General features: G+C 37.2%; 1 protein-coding gene across 3 annotated transcripts in view; it reads left to right on the top strand.

Moving 5' to 3' along the window:
* The window catches only part of NEBL (nebulette), a 245,584-nt gene that overhangs the window by 183,501 nt on the left and 40,179 nt on the right, over positions 1-21,904 (top strand). The window contains exons 11-18 of one of the 3 annotated variants that reach the window (XM_066198887.1): positions 6,508-6,615; positions 8,138-8,242; positions 12,822-12,929; positions 13,885-13,995; positions 16,685-16,795; positions 18,582-18,692; positions 19,362-19,472; positions 20,336-20,440. The exons of the other annotated variants lie outside the window; for them this stretch is intronic. Of the exons in view, the coding sequence (XP_066054984.1) occupies positions 6,508-6,615; positions 8,138-8,242; positions 12,822-12,929; positions 13,885-13,995; positions 16,685-16,795; positions 18,582-18,692; positions 19,362-19,472; positions 20,336-20,440 (870 nt within the window). The remainder of the gene's footprint in view (positions 1-6,507; positions 6,616-8,137; positions 8,243-12,821; positions 12,930-13,884; positions 13,996-16,684; positions 16,796-18,581; positions 18,693-19,361; positions 19,473-20,335; positions 20,441-21,904) is intronic. 3 annotated transcript variants of the gene reach the window in all.

Genomic DNA, 21,904 nt, shown 5'->3' with positions numbered 1-21,904 from the left:
ACTTTTCATATAGCATTGCAATGATTAGTAAATTTTGGATTCCTAGGAAACCAAATACACATTTTGAAGCAAAAATACGATGAATTTTTACTGCAGCTTGTCTCTTGAGATGGTGTACATTTATACAGATTTTCTAGGATTTCTAAAATATTAACTGTATGTAATTTAGGTGCAAATTTTGCTCCTCATTCAGTTTGAGTGGAACCTTATCCTGTGATTAATCCCACTGAAGTAACTGAGGTCTTTTGTATAGCTGCTTGCTAATGTGAGTAATAGGATCTGAATTTGGCCTGACATGTAAACCACCCACCTTCCTTCCCCCTTTAGTTGTTAACTAAAAAAGAAATCTGAAATAGAAATATTCTCCCCTCCTCTTAGTAGTTTTCTACTCAGAAGATGTACACATAAGACTCTACTACAGATCATCTTGACATTGTGAAAACAGACTTTTCACTGCTGAACTGGTTTTTTTTCTTTTTTTTTCTTTTTCCTTTTTCTTTTTCCCCCCTTTTTTTTCTCTGAAGTAGTTCTTTTAAAGTGCCTTGCATAATTCTTGCTAGTAATCCTATCCAGCTACCCTTGGAGCTTTTGAAAACCCAGGAACTGCCCTCCTGTAAGAGGAGGATAGTGCCCTTTGATTGGAGAAGGTTGTGTCAGTCTTCCCAGAGCCAAAAAACATCTCATGTGTAAATAGTGTATATACTAGGACAGACTCAACATCAGTGATATGTAAAAAAATATGTGTGATTTGGCCAGAAACTAAATGTCTTCCCTAGAACTAGCACGAAATGAGAATAATGTGTCACAGAGAACAAGCTGGAAAACAGTGCAGTGTCTGCAGGAGGTCGAGTTCCTTTTGCTGTTATCCTCAGATACCTGCTGCATGATTTCCTGTTTCACACCATTGTAAACTTCGAAGCATTACACAAAGAGGAAAAGAAGGAAATAAATGGTTTTTATTGCTTTGTTGGTGATGTGCTCAGAGTTGAAATGTGTTTTTCAAATAGATTTCTGTCTTCTATTTTATAATAGATCATGTTCTCATTTCTCTGCTGTTGGGCAAGTCTGCTAAGAGATTATTTTGTATTTAGCATTGTGCAGGTTTGGAAGCCAGCCTGTACTTTCTGGAAAGAGCCAGTGTGATGCTGCTCAGACCTGAGTGTCACTTACAGGAAGTGGGACTGTCATTTAGCAAACATGTTCAATGGTTTTTAAAAGGATCCATATCTAAATTTAGTGTGTGATGTCCTTTATATCTAGTCAATGGCTGCCTACACGCTCCTGTCCTTGCAGCCTGTTTCAGAATCTAGTGAGCTTGCAGCTGCCTGTTTCTGCCAATGAGACCAAACCATAACCCATTCCAATACCCCTCTCTGTCTTCCCAAGCCTGGTACCCATGAGATTGTGGCCAACAATCACAAGTGAAAAATATCAGCTGGATCATGGGGTCCTGCAGGCTGATGAGCCAGCTACATGGAAGGCTTCATCAACGCACTTTTAATCTCATTTTTATTAGATGTGCTTTTTATCTTGGACAATGCAAGCTGCATCTGCAAATGCTTTATAATAGGGCCTCTTCACTGCCAGGAACTGGGATGGCAGCAGTTCTAGTTGAGATCTTTCTGTGGAAGGCAGCATTTACTGTGTAATTATAACTTCTTTAGAGAGTCCAAATAGTGCAGAAGGTGTGACAGGAAGGGAGGAGAAGTTGACAAAATGTATCTTGTGTTTGGTTTATTTGTAAAGAAAATATAGACTAAACCTTGGTGGTCCGGGCTCTGGATTCTCTGGCCCTGGATCCAAGTTTTGGGATCCTTTCTTGTATTGTCCTCTCCTCAGTCTATGCCGCAGTGTGTGAGTGGACTGTGCTTTCACAACAGGAGGCAGTGCCTCAGCCTGACACTCGGCCTGCAGCAGCACAGAGGGTGCAAATACTGTGCAGCTCTCAGCAGCAGGGAGGTGCACTCAGCAATTCCCCCAAGTCCTCTGGAGGGAAGGCAGTGGCCATGAGTTGTCTAAGGTTCTTATATATTATTTGAATCATTATAAGACTTAGACACAGTAATCATAAATCAAGAGCACAGAAAAATGAAGATGACCCCTGTGTCCAAAGAGCAGGGTGGTGGGGCAGGATGAGGGATGCACCTGTGCTGGAGGGGAGAGAGAGACCTAAATATGGGTCAGTCATGTCAGTCCTCTTCATGCAAGGTTCATGAAACAGGCTTGTAACGCTTACAAGATTTAAAAAAAGAGTAAAGTTAATGATCTCTTTATTGTCTCCAGACTTTCTGGCTTTTAAGGTTTCCATTTGTTTCTCAGAAAACGGGAAGATCATAAACTTTTTGTGTTGAAAGTTGATGATCTCCCTTAATTGCATGAATCTATAAGCTGTGACATCCAGAGAAATATTAGTTATTTGACCCTCACAGTAAATTTGCAAAGTTGACAATTCTGATGGATGTAATGGGAAGAGAAGATGATAACATGTTTTAATGTGGTGCATATGGGTAGGTAATTTAGGGAGTATAGAGAACAGGAGCAAGAAGAGGTCAGGCAGTGTGGGTGTAACGAAGGGAGAAAGCAATCAAGGCAAGCAGGAAAGCAAACAAAGCGAAGAAAATAGTGTTAATGTTTGACTGGCACTCAAGGCTCTACAGAAATCACTGTTTTCTCTCTTTCCCCTTTCTTTCCTTTTTTATTTTTTATTTAACAAAGCTTTTGACAATGACAGCAGCAAAAATAATAGCTCGCAGAACTAGTATATTTACCCACAGCATGTGGTAAACCTTTTCTGTTGATTTTAAATGAAATTTAAAACAGAAACTGTGTTAACCCTTGTGAAAACATGAAGCTTGTCAATTCGCCGAGTGTGCATTGTATAATTTGGGCTATTTTTTTCAATTTTTTTAATAAAATGAGATCTTGTTTGTGTCTTCTTTATGCTTTTTAGTGCATTTTATTAGCTTTTTCATAGAGATGCTGGTATGAAGTATTCTTCTTATGGTGTTCAGTAATTGGTTTTAAGATGAATAATTTTGGATATTCATATTTGTTGCTGAATCTGGTGCTTGTCTTACGGATAAAACTGTTTGAAGTAGAATGTTTTTCAAAATGCACCTTCTCTGAGATTTTCAGTAACAACCCAAAGAGTCTAGGATTTTCTCCATCTTTGCTTTAAATTCTCCTTCTGCTTTTAGCAATGACAATTTCGATTTTGCTCTTTGTTTATGCTACATTTCCTTCAATATATATGTGCTCTGACAGGTTTTTTTCCTTTTTTTTTAAGATGTTTTCATATAGTCACAAGGAAATGCTTTAGCTGCAAGTGTCTGCTTCATCATGGGATCCCAGTGATTGAATGATTCAATTTTTGTAGTTTCTTTGTAAATCTGAACAGTGGGTGATGTCATCCACTTCTGAAACTGAACACTCCCTGTGTGAACAGCTTTGAACTACAGATTTGATTTAGGAATGTTGCTGCTAAGCTTCAAAAGACACTGCTCTGTCCAGCTGCAATTCTGACTTTTATAGGTTTTGTGCAAGGCTGATGAGAAATTTGTTTATCCAGGCCTTATTTAATTCCAGTTTGGTTTTTCAGGGATGTTGTTGTGTTAAAAGCCTGCAGAGTCTGCTCTTTCTTAAGCAGTCTTTAGAGAGCAACCTCCACGCATTTCTTTTAAATTAACCCCCACTATATAATCTCTAAAAAAATAAACAAACTAAAGACTTTAATGAAGATGGTAAATAAGTAACCATCCTTTTAAGCCCTCATTAAAGTAAAGCTCTTGGTTGATGATGAAATTTGTAGATAAGTGTCCACTAACAACTGTCAATTCTACTCCCACTTGTTTGCTCTTCCACCATATTATAGCCCTGCTAAAACCTCCCCCCTTCTGATGGTTTAGAAACCATATGTGGTATTTTTCTTCCTTGTTTTTATTCAGAACTCTTTCTCTCAGGCATATTTCCTCTCTTTAAACTGTATTCACCCTGTTGAAAAGGATGATAAATACTGTGTGCTTTCCTTCACCATGACTCATCCATGGGCTTGCTCTTCTTTCTTCACTCTCTCCCACTCTACGCTTCCTTTCAAAAGGGAGAAAGAACCAGAAAAATGTTGATAAAAGAGAAAGTGTACATCTATGTAGCTTTCAAAGCAACAAATCCCTTATGACAGGTCAGTTAAATGACTGCTGGAAGTGCTCTGGAGACACTGCCAGGGTTGTCTGATATCACTGTGTGTGCTCTGCTTTGCCCCAGAGCGACCCGTGCGATGGGGAGGGGAGCAAAGGCAATGGGCTGAGCAGCCAGGGGAGGCAGCAGGGCCTGGAGCTGTGAGACAGCCCTACTGCAACCAGAACATTTACAGCCACGGTGGTTGGGGAGGCTCCTTTAATTTTGGGACCCTCCTGCACTTTGGCATCAGGACACGGGGCTCCGTGAAGATGGGTTTCACTGATCCCGCCTGTGTCCTTCAGTGGCAGCAATATGATCTGAAGTGACACTAAAGAGAATCTGTTACTGGAACCTCTAGGTTGAAATGTGTTGCTAAAATTTTTTTTAGATGGTGGCATGAAATGGCTGTATGTGGAAGATGGCAAGCCATTTGTGTGGAGAGGTCCCTTAGGCACCAGTGCTTTCCCACTTAACAAGAATTTCAAGTGCCATGTTGTGTGTTCGGTCTGTGTGTACTGTTTGTGGCCATTTGGTGGTCAGGAGAAGTCAGCCTGCAGTAGTTGGGTATTTAAAGTCTTATGCTTGGTGTTGTGATGTGGGTAAAGGAGTAAAAGACAGTTTTGCTCACCCCGCTGACTTGATCTCTGGCTTTTTGAATGACATATTACAGCACTGCCTGATTTTCATTAGAAGGCAAGTTTTGGATACACCTTTAAAGAGAGAAAAGCCCTCTGATTTATTCCTTCACTGCTCATACAGGGCATGGATTTGCCTTTGTCTTGTGTTCAGATATATGCTTTTGCACTTGATCCAATGCTAAGGCAAATATTAAACAATATAAACCAGATAAATGAGAGGCAATGGATACTCTCTTCTACTGTTAGTGTGAAAGATTATGAAGTTCATAATGTGTTCAGATAAAGTTTTTCTTTTAAAGTAACAATATTTTATAATTTCCTTACTTAGAAAAATTAACCTAAGTGCTGGAATGTAGTGCTTGAACGTATATGCCTTGTTCCTATTTCTGTGGCTTAGTTTTGATTTCTTGTTATCCTGATTAATGAAATAGTGGGCATTTTGGCCAAAGATAATGAGGTTTCATAAGCTAAATGATGTTGAGGGTCTTTTGAGGCAAGGAAGAACCTTAAAGGAAAAAATCCTCTTCCCACAGCTAAGGCTGAGAAAAAAAAATTTGAAGATTTTTTGAGGTGGCTTAACCACTTTATCAGACATTCATGTGGGAATAGAGAAAAAAGGAATAGGGAAAAATCCATGTATTTATTTAGTGCAGAGCGTAGTAAATTATAATGGATGTTGCATAGGCTCAGATATCAGGTGTCTGCCTAACATTCATGAAAGCAGCATAATTCAGATTGAACTTTATTCTCCTCCATCGTGCCCAGCTGTTGGAAAGAAGCAGACATGTGTGCAGAATCTCCAGATGTTTGATGATTACTCACAAAGGGAGCAAAGGAGGGAGATACACTATTTGTTCAATTTCATATTTTCAGATTCTGAATTCAGTTTTTCAGCATGTTTTATAGAATTTTGTGATATATTTACTTGTAATGCATTGTCTCCATATTTATGTATTGCTTATTTCCTTTTACATGTGTTGTCATTGCCCGTTTTTCTTTTGAATGAGAAGAAAAGATGGTGAAAGAGGTAGCAGGCAATCATTTAATTATGCTTTCTGGCACTGTAATGAGGTGGGCATAATCCCTAAGAAAGGACAGAGGAATCCTACAGAGGGATTCCTCAGTGTCTCGTGGGAAATTTCTGGCAGAATTAAAAATAGACCTGGCAATTCTGGTGGCAATCTAGCGTAGTGGGTGTGACACGTGGACATGGTAGTGGGAAGTTTAATTCTGACTTCCCACTTTCAAGTGGTTGAACAATTTACAAGTGATTTGTTTTAAAAATGTTACAATTTATTCACCTTAGAATTTTTTTGTTAAAATCACAATTTTGATGTTAATTATGAATCAAATGATTCTCAGTGAATAGATTATTATTGCTAGTCAAACAGTTCTATTTTATTTGATTACTCATGTGAGTCGTTTGGTTTTGTTTCTGTTTTCTTTTTATAAATTCTTCAGCAGCAGGAATCACATATGACAGTCTTGGAATTTTAGTAAAATTCAGGTGCATAAAACTTAATTTGAAACCAACCCAAGACTGTCACAGATGTGGGTAAACTGAGCTTCTTTAAACTTTGCTTAAAGATTTATGAATAAAGCAATTGCATTTAATAAGCTTCTTTGTAGTCTGAATTCTCTGCCTTTTTTAAATGCTGCATGTTAATATTAGACATGTTTGTTCTGGTGAAAGGTGAAATACAAAGAGAAGTTCAGTAAGGAAATGAAGAGTCACCAGTACAATCCTCTTGACAGTGCTTCCTTCAAGCAAGCACAGATTGCATCCACCTTGGCAAGTGATGTAAGTTAATTTGCTTTGTATTTTACATGCATTTACATCCTGAATAAACTAATATTTGTTCTCAAGTAGAATTCCTTTTTTCATCTTATGAATTCCTCTGAGCTACAGTCTCTGCTATACAGTGTGTAGCAGGTACAGCATGCTATCCCATTTCTTCCTCTGCTTCTGACAGAGGGCCTGAAGAGTTATTCATAGCCATTTTAGATGAGATTCATCTCAGTTTTGTGTGTCAACAGGTATGACCACTTACTCTGAGCTAATTGCCTTGCACTTGGTCCCTTTTTATTCAGGAAAGAAATAAACAGATCTAGAGGTCAATTCTTCTTATCTGTTAGAGGTGCCTGTCTTCAGAGGGGCAAAGTACTATCATGTCTCCAATGGTTATAGACGGAGGTTACATGAACAGTTCAGATTTGGATGTCTGTCTTTTAGACTTCATTCTTCTGGTCGATGTTCTCAACGATATTTCAAAATACAGCAGTCACTAGCTTCAGTAATGGGTGTCTGCTGCTGGAGCCAGACTGCAGAAAACATCTGTGATAGCACTCTTGGGATGGAATATTTAAAAGTGTGTCTAATGCTAAAAATGTGATCTCTTCTTTGAGGCTGTGATCCCAGATAGTCAAAAGACAAGCCTTCATTCTGTAGTCCAGCATTTCTGAAGCGTGAGGTACCATGCAATGGGAACAGGAAAGACTGGCTCTGGAAAGGGTGCAGAGGATTATGTCATAATTTCCAAAATCTAAATGTGTAGTAAAAAATTAGTCAAAGCAGTTATTATTATAAGAAATGGGCAAATTGAAGTGAAGAACATAATACATATGTGGAGAGGACTAAAGGTATTAGTTTAAAAGACCTCTCATCCAAGATAGGTAAGGCAGTTAGTTTTCTTCCTGTACAGTTGGGTATACAGGTCTCAGAAGAATGGAAAATCCTACTGTTGGCTGATGGGAAGTTTCTTTCTGCTGCTTCATTAAGTGATTATCTTTTGCCTTGAGTCACCATATTGCTTATATTTGCTGCAAGCAATCTGTATTGGATAAAATATCCAGGAGCACTTCCCTTTAACTGCCAGATATCAAATTTTAAAATTGGACAGTGTAATTCCTGAAGCAGGGGAGAAAGAGTAAGAATTAAATGTGTTTAAAATGAATAGACCCAAAGTACTGAGGAAGATACTCGATTTAAGGGGGGGGGGGGGGGAAGGGAGTGGAGAGGAAAAAAGAAGAAAATTGATCCTAGCCTGAAAAGTCATAGAAAGTGTGATTTTGTTGTAAGTATCCTTTTTTTTGGAGGAAAAGTTTGAGTAGTTCCGAAGTACTTACTCAACAGAATGAGTCCCGTATTGTTCTTTCCTTTTCTTTGAAATAGTAGTAGATGACCACCATCTAGTGGCTGGGAGAGACTGTTCAGGCAAGCGCTTCGTGTTTTCTCTTTCTGAATGGTCACATTGTAATACGCAGCTGTGAATTGTTTTATTAATCTTTAGTTTGCATAGCCATAACCTGAATTCTTTTTTCAGGTGAACTACAAGAAAGATTTGGAAAGCCTACATGATCCAGCATCTGATCTACCAAACCTGCTGCATTTAAACCATGCTTTAAATATCAGCAAAACACAGAGTGACGTAAGTTGCCTTTTTAAGAATGACCTGAAAAATATATCTAGTAAGGAATGTACTATGTATATTCATGGTAGGAAACCCATTTTTGCTCTCATATGAAGTGGGCTATAGTGTTGTAACTGTAGTAGATGAGGGGTGTAGTGAAGAAAAATGGGTTTTTATGAAGACTTATTTCAGTTCTTAGAATGGATAATATATACTGTGGAAGAATACTGTGGAAATCTGGTCAACACAGACTTTGGATGCTGAACATTTCTTCTCATATATCTGAAACATTGTCTATTTTTTTCTTTGTTCTAAGACCTAAAATACGTATTTTCTTGCAAATCTCGTTTTGTCTAAGATCTTGCTTTCATCTGCAAGTCTCTGTACAGAAATGACCATTATGCTAGTTTAATATTTGGACTTTTTAAATGAACAGCCTCTGGAGCCTTAGCTTACTTTTGGGCTTCTCTGGCTAAACTTTTTTGCCTTCTTAACTGTCTGAGTCTTCCTACACTGGATCAGATAATAGGCACATGCTCGATTCTGCCACGTAACAAGACATGCCCCTTGATGGGGCTGGTGGTGTGATAGATGATCGTGGTCGGGGTTGAAATAGGAAGGAAGAGCTAGGAAACCCCTGGCTTTTGTGCCATGATGAAGGTCCTTTCCCGCTCCAAGAGCATCTATGCTGAATGTCTGTAGGCTGGTTAGCTGCATTTGTCGTCTTTTCTCCAGAAAACACAGCAGGCCTGCAGGACTGCGGTGGGGAGTGAGTAGTGTTGGAAGGAAAGTTGCTCTGCAGTTAACAGGAGTTGAGTGTTTCATAGACAATGAACTCTAATGGGTAGGAGCATACTGGGTCAGCTTTTGAGTCAGTGCCTGCTTATGTCTAAAATAAAATAATCCATCTAGACTAGACTTTTGTGTTATTTTTTTGAGAACTGAGGCTTGTTTTTTGTCTGTCTCACTCCCTCTGTGAAGCTAACAGTATCTCCTTTTGTGTGAGTAATAAATGAGTTGGAGTCTTTTTCTTCCTGCATTCTTCATGCATGTTTTGACCCAAATCTAGTTTCCTTCTAGAGTTTGGTATGATTGGCAGTCTTTTTGCTGATTAAATGGACACCCTCAGAAAGAACTTCATCAGTTTATCATATTAGCTCTAAGGATATATAGAAACCTGACCTTTCCCTTCAGGCAGATCATGTTTTACAAACTATATTTGTATAGTTTCTTTTTTCCTGGAGGAGTTGATTCATAATGTCCATGTGCTCGTCTGAGGACTCTAAATACTAAGCCTATGATTTTTGCATTGTCCAGATCCTGGTGGGTATTTTTATTTGGTACAAGAAGAGAAATGTTTTGCCAATCCCTAAGCTCTCCACTAAATATTTTTCTTTCAAAAAAATCCCACTTTCACAGTCCTTCTCAGATTTGACCTCCCCATGCTATCACTTTTATTTAAACATGGTTTACTCTTCTGCCTTTCTCCCTCCTTTTCCAGTACATTCCTTGTGTTCTCCTTGTCTCTCCACAGCTCACACCAAATCTGTTTTGTAATCTGCCACCCTTGTAAGAAACAGTCTCCATGACTTCCATGTGTTAACTGATTTCCAAAGACTGGTCTTATGGTCTGATGGTGTTGTGGGTGGTGTGTTTTTTTTTTTTTTTTTTTTTTTTTCCCTTCTGAAACACAAAGGATCTTGCTAATTGCCAGGTTTTGCTGTTTCCCTGCAGTATACCTTTCTCCATTGAACTTTATGTTTCTCATTATCCTCTACATAACATAGCTACACCTGCGCCAGTGTGACAGATTGAAAGCTCTATGGTTAATTAAACTCATAAACTAATATTGTTGATTGAATGAATGGGTTTGCTGATTGACCTAGAGCGTAGAAGTGTGTGCAGCTTTATGAAGCACTTATACTCTAATATCAGTGCAAGGCTGTTACACAAGTCGACTTTCAGGGGAATAAATTCCATCGGTTAAGAGGAAAGCTTGATGGGCATCTTTGGACATAAATAAACTGATTTTGACAGGTCAAACTCATCCTGGTTTTATTATTTTGATGAGGAAGAAAATTACAAGGTGGAATTCTTCCTTCTTTCAGTATATCCTGGTTTCACTTGGCATGGAGTTAATTTTCTTCCTAGTCGCTGGTACAGCACTGTGTTTTGGATTTAGGATGGAAACAATGTTGATAACACACTGATGGTTTAGTTGTTGCTGAGCCGTGCTTACACCAAGTCAGGAAGTTTTCAGCTTCTGATGCAGCCCTGCCGTTGAGGTGGCTGGTGGTGCATGAGAAGCTGGGAGAGGACACAGCCAGGACAGCTGACCCAAACTGGCCAAAGGGATATTCCGCACCATATATGTCATTCTCAGTATATAAACCAGGGAAAAGTTGGCCAGGGGTTGCTTCTCAGGGACAGGCTGAGCATTGATAGGTTGGTGACGAGTGACTTCTTTTCATTTTCATCTCTTGTTTTTTTTTTCTTGAGCTTTATTTCTCTCTCTTTTTTGTTATTTTCCTTTTATTACTGATTACTATTATTATTATTGTTATTATAGCTTATTTTATCTCAATTATTTAACTTATCTCAAACCACAGATTTTCTCACTTTCACCCTTCTGATTCTCTACTCCATCCCACTGTGGTAAAGCGTGTGAGCAGTTGTGTGGGGCTTAGTTGCTGGCTGTGGTTAAACCATGACAGATATCTATGTAATTCTGTGTCAAAATTTGACACTTTGATATATGTAGGACAGCTAATTTAATGTTTTTTGCATTTTAAATCTGTTCCTATTGTGGAGACTTTGAGATACTAATGAAATACAGGCAAAAATGGGGGAACTTAGATGTATTTCATTTTAATGAACAGGGTGAATAAATAGAACTTAGGAGAATGAATCTGGTGCTTGTAGTTCAGATTATATGTTTAAAAGTTATGAGTCTAGCTAATCTGATTTTATGGAATTAAAAAACATTTCTTCCATTAGCTGAAGAATGGAGTAAACATATGAGATCAGTATCTGTAGATGGAGGTAATTTTCATGTGTTTCCACTACTAGAGAGATTTTTTTGTGTGACATTTATAGTTTTTTCCACTAGGAGGCAAACCCAGACCGTCATGTGTGTTTCTTTGCACTTCAGGTGTAAATAATAATGTTTATTTTCTATGGAACCTAGAAACATCTGGCTTTTAGATTAGCAGGAAAACCATTTTCTCTAGGAAGGTACAAAAGCTATTTTTTATCATATCCTTTTTTAAAATTCCATCACAACATTTTAAATTCACATTTGACAGAACTCCCCAGTTCATAGGACTAAAATATAGTTTCTTCTATGCTTTTTCTTTCGTAGTTATTTTAAATAGCATTTAAATTCCAAAAACTTCTGGATTTTTTTCTGTGAAAACATTTTTGGAATATTTTTTTTTTTCAATATGAACATAAGAAATCATTTAAGCAAAGCAAATGTTTCTATTGTTTCAGCCCACACACTGCAGAACAAATCTCAAAGAAAATGCAGTGCTTTAAAGTCAGGTATACACAACCACAAACAAACACATCTTGCAAAGAGAAAAATACAGCGTTTTAACAGTGATTAAGTAATGCACAAAACCACATTATAGATTTCAGTGATGTGCAGTGCATATTCAATCAGAAGCACCCCATGAGGAGAGAGGAGAGTGTTTTTGCAGGACCCAAGCTTAATGCAGAAGCCTGTCAGGGAAAGAGAAATTCAGACATCACTGTTTTTGAAGAGGCAGAGAGATTAAAATTACATTACTCACTATAAATGTAATATTTTGATTTGTAGCTATTTGCTTTCCTTTAAGGCTTGTGCAGACTATTCCATCATGCCCTACACTGGCTGATGGAGATAAGTAATGTGTTTGCCAGTCTTAATCAAAAAAGTGTCAATGAATGAGTTCAGAAGGCTTCTCCAGGTTTCCAAACAAGGTGTCTTTTCTTTGTGAGTTGGCATAGAGGAATAACTTGATGTCTTAACCCTGTGTCCCTCACTGTGATTTTGCTGCCAGCTCTAAGGTCGTGGTCCCTGGTAGATGTGAGGGGAATCTTGGTGCTGGACTGGACCCTACTGAAGCAGTAGTTTTCTTTCCCTTCTTCCTCCCACAGGTAGAAACAAAAGGGCATTTGAGAGTGGTGCTTCTGAGCCTGAAAAAAAGACCTGTGGGGCCTGGCTGTGAAACAGATTTAGTTGTTGTTACAGTGAAAATGTTGTTTTATGGAAACATAGCAGGGGATCCTATTAAAAAGATGCCAGCTGTTTAGACATAGTTCATTTGGCCAAACCCATGCAATTAGTTTAAGGATTGTGATTGATGCTCCTTATTCCTGTTGTCTTCAAAGTTCACAATTTCTTGGTCTGAATTGTGTAGAAAAGGAATAAATGACTCCAAAAATATAACCTTATCTAACTGCCCTATACCCCCAACAGGTTAAGTTTGGGAGAAGTCTTCCAAGTCAAAACATCTAAGGAATACGGCTAAGACAGAATTTGTTTCTTTCCAAGGCAAGCAATAAGATCTCATATCCTCTCAGCTGTTAACAGACTTTGTTTTAATTTTCCTAGGTCAAGTACAAAGAAAATTATGAAAAATCTAAAGGCAGATCAATGCTGGAGTTTGTGGATACACCAATGTATCAAGTTTCAAAGGAGGCTCAAAAGATGCAAAGTGAGGTAAGTAAAAGTGTACTTTATGAACAAGTGAAATTTAGATCAACAGAGAGGTTAACAGGCATCTTGTACTCAGGTTAAGAAAATGTATAAAGCAGAGAGTAAATTGTGGATATAGTAGAATTATACTGAGTAGTTATCTCTGCTATTCTATAGCTGAGTTCTTGTGAATTTGTTTTTTTTTCTCAAAAGGCCATTTGTATTAACAGTACACACACATAATTTAATTGAGAAGAAGCTCAAGAAGTCATTTGGATCAGAGATTAATAACTTTTTATATTTTCACTTGAATTCCATCTTTAGGGGAGGGATGGTTCTTATGTGGGAGCAAGTGAAGCCACAAAACCCAGTCCAACCCCATGATTTAACTTAAACATCCTCCTGCCTTTCCTGCCTGGGAAGCTCATCAAGGAGGAAAGACTGTTCCCAGGCTCCAGAACAGCACTGGCTGTCCTATATCAGCCCATGTTTTTCTAATTTTTTTAAAAAAGCCTTCAAATGATGGAGATTTTGTGACCTCTCAGAAAATCTAGTCCAGTGTGTTACCATCCATCCTGAGTGAGATGGATACACCTGTGTCCCCATGCTGCAGTTTGATTCCATTAGTTTTGCTGCGTCATGGAAAACAGATTATCTCAGCCTCTTGGTAGAAACTTCAATGAGTTTTAAACCATTACCTTGTGCGCCATTTTTCTTCTCTTTTCTCTACCAAAAAAACTGTTTCTTTCATAGATCAGGCTCAACATTCTCTTTGGACACACTGTACACGTATTTTTTGTCTAAATTGTATCTGTTTGTATAAATGAACTAGGTAATGAAATGCATAATGAAGTTGCTTATTAGTGTGAAATCTGATTTATGGCAGGGCTCGTTTCTGGGTCTATTTACAATCTCTCTTCTGAAATATGCTTGGAATTGCATATGTATGTACCACTAATTGTTGGTTTTGCTACAATAGAAAATGTACCGCAGAGATTTTGAAGAAGAGATCAAGGGAAGACCTTCACTGGATTTAGACAAGACCCCGGAGTTCTTGCATATAAAACAAGTCACTAATCTTCTGAAAGAGGTAAAGAAGGGATTTTTATTTATTTTTTCCATTGTTAAGTTGTAAATGAGCAATAAACAGCATCACTACAAGCTGCTGAGTGCTGAGTAACTTAAAATTTTCTTGGCAGCTACATACAAGTCACTTCACAAGTAAAAATTGCTTCACATCATTTTGTATTCTGAACAGTCCTGTAGTAAGGAAATTATGAAGCTCAGCACACCAGAACCAGACTATCACTTCTCTTTTCAGATAGATAAAGGGGTGGAAGGAAGGCTTTCCATTGGTGTCCAGATGGTAGTTTTTCCATTATTTCACATTTATGGTAACCTGGTGTGGTTATACAGATGCCTTGAACTGCATAGAGTCACTTATAGCTAACTTAATTGAAATAATTATCTATCATACATGTTATGGATAAAAAATAAAGAGGACCTAAATTCCGTAATAGAGCTGTGATATTACATAACTGCTCTGAGTCCATTTTGTTAGAAGGTACAAGTTTTCTGTATGCCTACTCTTTCCTTAAGATTTGTGAAATGTTCTTCAGTTGTATGTGTCACTAAAAATGAGGATTTTTTTCCATAACTGAGAATCCTTCTACCCTTAATATCTTCATATTATTATTTATAATTGGTTTCATGTTAGGTTTTGAGTATCCTTTGGCTCTATGGATTATAGTTTCTATTTGACCAAATTTAAAAAAGCTAGAACTGCTAGAAGAGAAGGGCACAGCTGCTAGATATCCTGCCTTTGAGTCTGGGAGCCAAAAATACCTTGCTGTATTTATGGTATTAAGAATAGATTTTTTTTTTAAAACCAAAACAAATAAAGCACATTAGAATTAAAAACCCTTGAACTTTGTTCCTTTCCTTGTTTATACAACTTGTCTATGCTAGATTTCATATGGTTAAAGAAAAAAAGGTCTTTTAAGGTATTTTTTTATTATTCATCCTCTAATAAATAATTTATTCTGATAAGCCCAACTGTCAGGTAGGTAAGTCTCAAGCTAGGTCTATTTTGTACAGTCCCATTCTGTGGTACATCTCATATACACTTCTCACTCGGGGAAAATGCAAATCGTGCTGTCATTTCATTCAGTTAATCTTGCTGCTCACCAAATGCCCAAAGAAGTGGGTACTGTATACATAGTTATATCATGTGCTCTACATGTTTGATGTAGCTCCCCTCCTTAGTGCTATATACATTAAGACATTCTCTGATTCTGACCTCCTCAAGTTTTATGCCTTCTTATTTAAGGAGTTAACCATGCCTGTAAGTCAAAGGAGAAGAAAATGAGAAAATGAAAATGGTATTTACATTAATGCAAAACTGCATGAATTTCTGATGATTTTATATCCACATTCAAGGAACATACTCCAAACCCAAAGATTACTTAGGTAAAATTAATTATCTTTCATGATTAGAAAAATGATGTATTTCTTCATAGTCAAGGATGTAGCTCAGTGTTTTTCCATAATGGTTCATAATAGATACTGCATGAAACAAGAAGAATAGATAATGCGTGAAACAAGAAGAAAAATCCGGAGTTAAAAAAAAATAACTGTTCAATGACATTTTTTTTACCCAAATATCAGCTGTGTTTCAACTTATTTTGTTGACTTTCCACTTTTGAGAATTCTGCAAATATTTCACATTTTGTAAGAATACAGACTTTCTTCTCTGGGACCACATTTACAACTCCATCAGAAGAGATAGCTGAATTAATTGTTCTGAGTTAAATAGTTATAAATTAGAAGAAATTGTTTCCTGTTTGTTGTAGGACATGCTTCTGATGATCAAGAGAAGCATCTTTAAAAGTATCTGGTTTCCTTTTGTTTAAATAAAGAGCTTATAAGGAGATAAAGGTGCTCACTGCTGCTTATGAAATTTAATATGTAATTAGGAGCATTAATTAATGTCTGTGGAAATCCTTCTGATAAATATTTTGTGCAATGATCTTCGAATTTTTTTTGCCTAAAAAAGCCTAACTCTCATCTGGAGATGCAAAGAGTAATTAAAAATCCTTACAAAACCTAAAGATCTTGAACTTCAATAGGCTTACATCAGCTCTCTAGGAGCTGGGAAGAGCAAAAAGAACCAAATGTCTGTGGGCAGGTTCTAGTGTGCTTTGAATTTTATACCGAACATTTGAGTACTCTGGAGGCTGCACTTGCTGAATGTTGATAGGTCATACCACTGCAATGTCTATGAGGCACAGGAGTGATATGGTAGGAATATTGCTTCTATATTTTAATTTATCAAGAGGTTGTTTTAACAGGTCCTACTATGGTGTTTAGGGAATCCATCCTGATTGGGATGCCATTAATGGAATTGAGGTAAAATCTGCAGCTTGGCAGATACTGCTCTGCAGAAAGAAAATGCTACTGCAGTTAAAATATCCGTCCAGAGACAGTCAAGACCCCTAAACAGTGTGCTAGTGCTGTATAGGACACAGCTGGTTTTCAAGAGCACAAAAAATAGATGATGACATTAAAATCTTTTTTACTTTCTCAACATTGTTCCTTTTGATTTCACAATTTCCAATTCTATTTTAAGTCTGAAATCTGTACTACAGCTAATTCATATTTCATAGGAATTTCAAAGAGACTCTTCAGATGTTTAATAAGTGGCATTTCTTTTCAAGATCTTGCACAAAATAAGAAGTGGTGAAATCTCTTTTTTTTTTTTTTTTTGTTTTCATCCTTAGAAAGAGTATCGAAAAGATTTGGAAGAAGGGATGAAAGGAAAAGGAATGACAGTGTTTGAAGATACACCAGATTTGATTAGAGTGAAAAATGCAGCTCAGATACTAAATGAGGTATGTTATCCTAATCAAGTTTATTAATATCACAGAAGGTTCACTTCATGTTAAACTCAAAAGATTCCTAGTTTCTTTTTTTTTTTTTTTTTTTACATAATCTACCATGAAATATGTAAATGTTGAAACTAAAGCTATTTCTGTTTTGCTTGCAAAATATAGTAAAGCTCTGGATAAAAAAAAAAAAATCTAAACAGGACAGATAATTCAGATTTTCAGGCAAGTAAAAAGTCGTTGAAGATTGTTACTGGGGTGAGTAGATCCAGCATTTAGAGCTGTGCTCTGCTGAGGCTTCCCCAGCCCATGAGTTCGGGTGGGCTTCCAGACTTCCAAAGGTGTCTCTGGGAAGTAGGAGTGAGGCTGAAGGGTGTAGGGAGGGAAGATGGAAGGCAAAGCTCATGTTGCATATTATACCTTTGGGGAATAATTTCAGAATAATATATAGATATACTTTATATATTAATCTGTTTGACATTAATTTTGTATTTTTTTATTTATTATATATATATGTTTATTCACACACATACATACACACACACACACACACACACACACGAATAAATGTATCTATATATATACATATACATAAAAAACAGAGGGAATGCTATGGATAGGGCCAATTTGACCCCTGTAAAGAAGTGCAGGAATATATAGCTGTAACTCCTGGGATTATATATCTACCATCCCACCTTTAGCAGAGAGGAATTGAGGGATGATTTATTCCTACAGGTTAATTTACAATTCTTGTAAAAAAAAGGTGGTTTGTGAAGTAGAGAGTTGTTTTATAACTTTTATTTCCACATCAGAGTGAGACAGAGACCGAAGACCAAAAATTTTTTTGCTCGTGTTCTTGTAAGTGGTCAAACCATTGTATCGAGTACAAACATATGTTCCTTCTTTTTCTTTCTAATGTGCAACCTAAAAATAATTAACAAACAAGAAAAGTAAGGGGCATTTTAAATTATGTGTATTATATATATTTACTTTGAAAAATTAAAGTTTTCCTCAGGCAGAGATGAACTAGAATAGAAAAACAGATGATTATTACTATAGTAGTAGAAATAGCATTGGCTGAGAATATTTTTTTATAAAAAACCTACAACTATTGAATACAATATTTCCATATTACTTTTTAATATACTTTGTTGATGAACAAGGAACATATCCTTGCTTGGATAAGCTGAAGATGAAATATTAATTTTGTTTTCAGGTTATTGGTTATTTATAATTTATGCTGTGAGGAAAAAGCAGCAATCATGGATGAGGACTGCCACTTGCCTAATGGCTATGGCTCAGGAAGGACCTATTAAATGAATAAATTACAACTTCCTGATCTGGAAGTTCACTGGAAGCAATTCTGTATGGTATTAAATCTCTAAGATGTAGTCTTGTCATAAATAAAATATGTTCTTAAAAGTAAAATGTCTTCCAATTAGACTGGCACCAAGGTCCAACTTATTACACCATGTTCTACAGAGCTAAACTTCGCCTTTACTTTAGAGGATAACTGTAGCAAGCTGCATGGGCTGATTTCCTCCCACCCTCTGCCATATTAAAAATTCATTGATAGGGGTTTGTACATTCATTGAATGTCTTCTAAAAGTTCCTCCTGTAGTTTGTTATGTGTTTTTTTCTGACATCAGCTTACCAAGAGTCTTGAGAGCTGTGACTCTTGAAAGTTTTGATTGACCCTTAATCCTAAATTTGAGTCTCTTGTGGGAAAAAAAAAATCTACTTGTATCTCTCTGGATTTTGTGAATATCATGTATAAATTCTATCTTCACAGAAGCAATACAAGAAAGACTTGGAAACTGAAATTAAAGGGAAAGGCATGGAAGTTGGTCCAGATACACCTGAGATAAAACGAGCCAAGAAAGCTTCTGAAATTGCAAGCACGGTCAGTACTGCTCCTGGGGCAAGCTTTCCATTTGACAGAATGCAACAAATTATTGTAATTGAGAATTCCAGGTGGTGACCAATCTAGGAAGTAGTGAAAACACAGATTTCTCTAAATAGCCAATCCGTTTAACTGCAAAGAGTTGGACAGTTGCATGATCAGTGTAAGGGGGGAAAGTTAAGACTTCCCAGAACTTAGACCTTCCTGTCACTTTTTGCAGGTTGTACTTGTTCCTCATGAGCCATGCCTGGCCTGGGGTGTGTTTGGTCACTGCGGGCCCTGCTGCTTTTAGGTCTAAATAGCTACTTATTTAGGTAGGGCCAAATGATAAGCAGAGTTAGAGAGATGCTAAAGTATTTTGACCTCAGTCTTGCAAAGCACAGCAGAGGGAGAAATTGTCATGTGTCTGACTGTGGCTGCCAAAACTGCAGTGACAGGTAGATGTGAAAGGCTACGTCAGATTTGAAGTAAGCAGTCTGTTAAAAGAGATTTTTAACCTATCAGCAACTACAGGCATTGCATGGATGGGTTCTACAAAACTAGTGCTGTAGAATCATTAGTTATTTGGTGGTTTATGAATGCTGGTCAGTGAAATTGGACAGATTAAATTGGGAAAAAATTAAGAATTTGACTGTCAGCTGTGAGTATTTCCAATACCATTATTTTCAGAAAGAATACAAAAAAGACTTGGAGAATGAAATTAAAGGAAAGGGAATGGAAGTGAGTACGGATACCCTTGATATACAACGAGCCAAAAAAGCTTCTGAAATTGCCAGTCAGGTGAGTACAGAATTAATTGCATTAGGATTACTTTGAAAGTAAAACACAATGAGATGTTAAAAACATAAAACCCTCTTGAACATTCTTAAGTTGAAAAAAGCAAGCAGTGCACAATAAAAATATTAAATTGAAGAAATTGAAAAATCTATTTTTATAGTGTGACCAGTACTATCAGAATAGCTTTGAAGATACCATGTACAGGGATTTGTAGTATAAGTCATGTTGGGGTGTTTTTTTTTAACCCTTTATTTTTTCTTCAGGAGGGATATAAAAAAGATCTGGGGACTGAAATTGTAGGAAAAGGGATGCAAGTTGGTCCATATATTCCAGAAATACAGTGGGTCAAAAGGGCTTCAGAAATAGCTGGCCAGGTAGACATAATCAAAAGCTGAATGTTTTAGTTCTGCGTCACAGTGTCTGCTTGACAAACCCTGCTCAAAATACTTCTCTAGCTCTGTAGGGGCTTTCATAGCCATACTAAATTAATTGTGTCTTAACTGCCTGAATCTTATTTGTATTTAGGCCTGTTATACCGTGTAAATTGAATTTAATTATTTACATCTACCTGTAGTTCTTTTCACATTACCTAATTACCTAATGTTGCATACATCCTAACAATGAGGGGAAAATCATATATGAAGATACATTATGTAAGAAGATATTTTATATATGAGGATTTATATATATATGTATATTATATGTATTTTAGTGTGGAAGCAGACAATGGTAACAGTACCATGGAGAAGGGAGGTTTGACTAAACACTGGACAGGGGTCAGGAGGCTCACCAGCAATAAGCATCTTTTATGCAGTTTGGATATCCTTAGCCCAAAAAGCATAGACATGTAAAAATTATTTTTTCAGAAAATGTACAAAGATGAAGCAGAGAAGATGCTCTGTAACTATTCTGCTGTCCCAGACACTCCTGAGATGGAGAGAATAAGAAGTACTCAGAAAAACATCAGTTCAGTGAGTAATAGTGCTTCTCTCTTTGCTTGTAACTTTTCAGATATTTTTTAGTTTAAATAAGCTCTCTTGTGCCTCAGCGTAAAATAGGGAACTTATGAGTAGAAGTCCTTTGAACCATTTCCATAATTTTCCTGGCAAAAAACTGTATCACTCAGTTCTTTCAGTAAAAATAATAGCCAGCTTTTCTAGGTGCGACACTGTTATTTTGAATTTCTAAACCACTTATACCACCTTGCCAAGCCACAGTTATTTTTAAATGAAGTTTTTTTTTTTTCTTTTTCCATCAAGCCCCAGGAAGTACTTTATTTAAAAGGGAAAAAAATCTAAGGCTTCTTACTATACATATAAGATTTTTCATCTGTTTCCTATCATATGTACCGAACATCAAGACTGGAGTATAAAATTAGAACAGATCAGATTTCATAAAAAATATATATATATATAATGATTTTATATTACACTGGGTATATTTTTAAATTTTACGCTAGATTTAAGTTTCAGTTTATCCCTAAATATAAATTATGAGCTTAGAGTTCTAAAATTGCCCAGTTTGGGATGTATTAAGTTCCACTTCCTTTTTGTGCCCATTAATGCTGCTGTTTGTAATTCTGCCTTTGCCTGTAATACAACAGAGAAGAGGAGTAAATCGAGCCTCCAGAACAAAAGGCCAGTCAGTGGCTGGTTTTTATGGCAGACTAAGTAATACTAATAAACCAAACGATTTGAGAGAAAGGAATATAAGATACTTAAATATTTTTTGTATTATCTGACACACAAGTTCTTTAACTTAGAGACATCCTCAGCTTCTCCAGCTCTCAGAAGTAACAGAGTAAACTCAGTTAGTTTCTCCCAGAGGTGTTTGCCTGCAGTTCTCCTGTACAGTTGTGGTTCTGCAGGGGTGTAAGAACCTGTGGGGAGGGCAGAGGCGATACTTCTCTGAGCCTGCTCCAGGCTGTGCTCACTCCTGTAACCTCTCCCGCCATCACCTGCCCTTTTTCCTTTGAATGAGGACAGCTGAATGCTGCATCTTTCGAGAAGGAGCTCTTGACAGGCCCACTGGCCCAATTTTGCTTCCTGTCCTCTGTTGGCTCCTGGTTCAGAGTGGTACTCTGCAGCATGGTGTGATGTGGTTATCACCATTTCTCATGTAAGTGGTATCCTATCAGGCTAGACTGAAACTCTGTGGAACTGAGGGATCCAAGCTAGCCCCTGTGATCACTTTCATCCCTGTTCCAGCCTTTGATAGGTTCTGATGAAGTCCTCAAGTAGGTCAGTGGCTCTGGCAGTGTGGACTCACTAACAGTGGGGTACCAGACTTAATTAAGATAGTTATCACCACTTAATCCAGCCTCCACAAGGCTCTGACACATCTGAACGCCTTGCAGCCCTGCAGGCCAGCCTGAGATTTCAGTGCCAAGGCTGAAAATTATCCTCTTTGTTAGTTTTCTAAATAACAAGAAATAA

This window comes from Chamaea fasciata, unplaced genomic scaffold (assembly GCF_029207755.1).
Source record: "Chamaea fasciata isolate MVZ Bird 193981 ecotype frontalis unplaced genomic scaffold, bChaFas1.0.hap1 SCAF_1, whole genome shotgun sequence".
In the NCBI taxonomy this organism is placed as follows: domain Eukaryota; kingdom Metazoa; phylum Chordata; class Aves; order Passeriformes; family Sylviidae; genus Chamaea; species Chamaea fasciata.
This window is presented reverse-complemented; position numbering and strand designations above follow the sequence as displayed.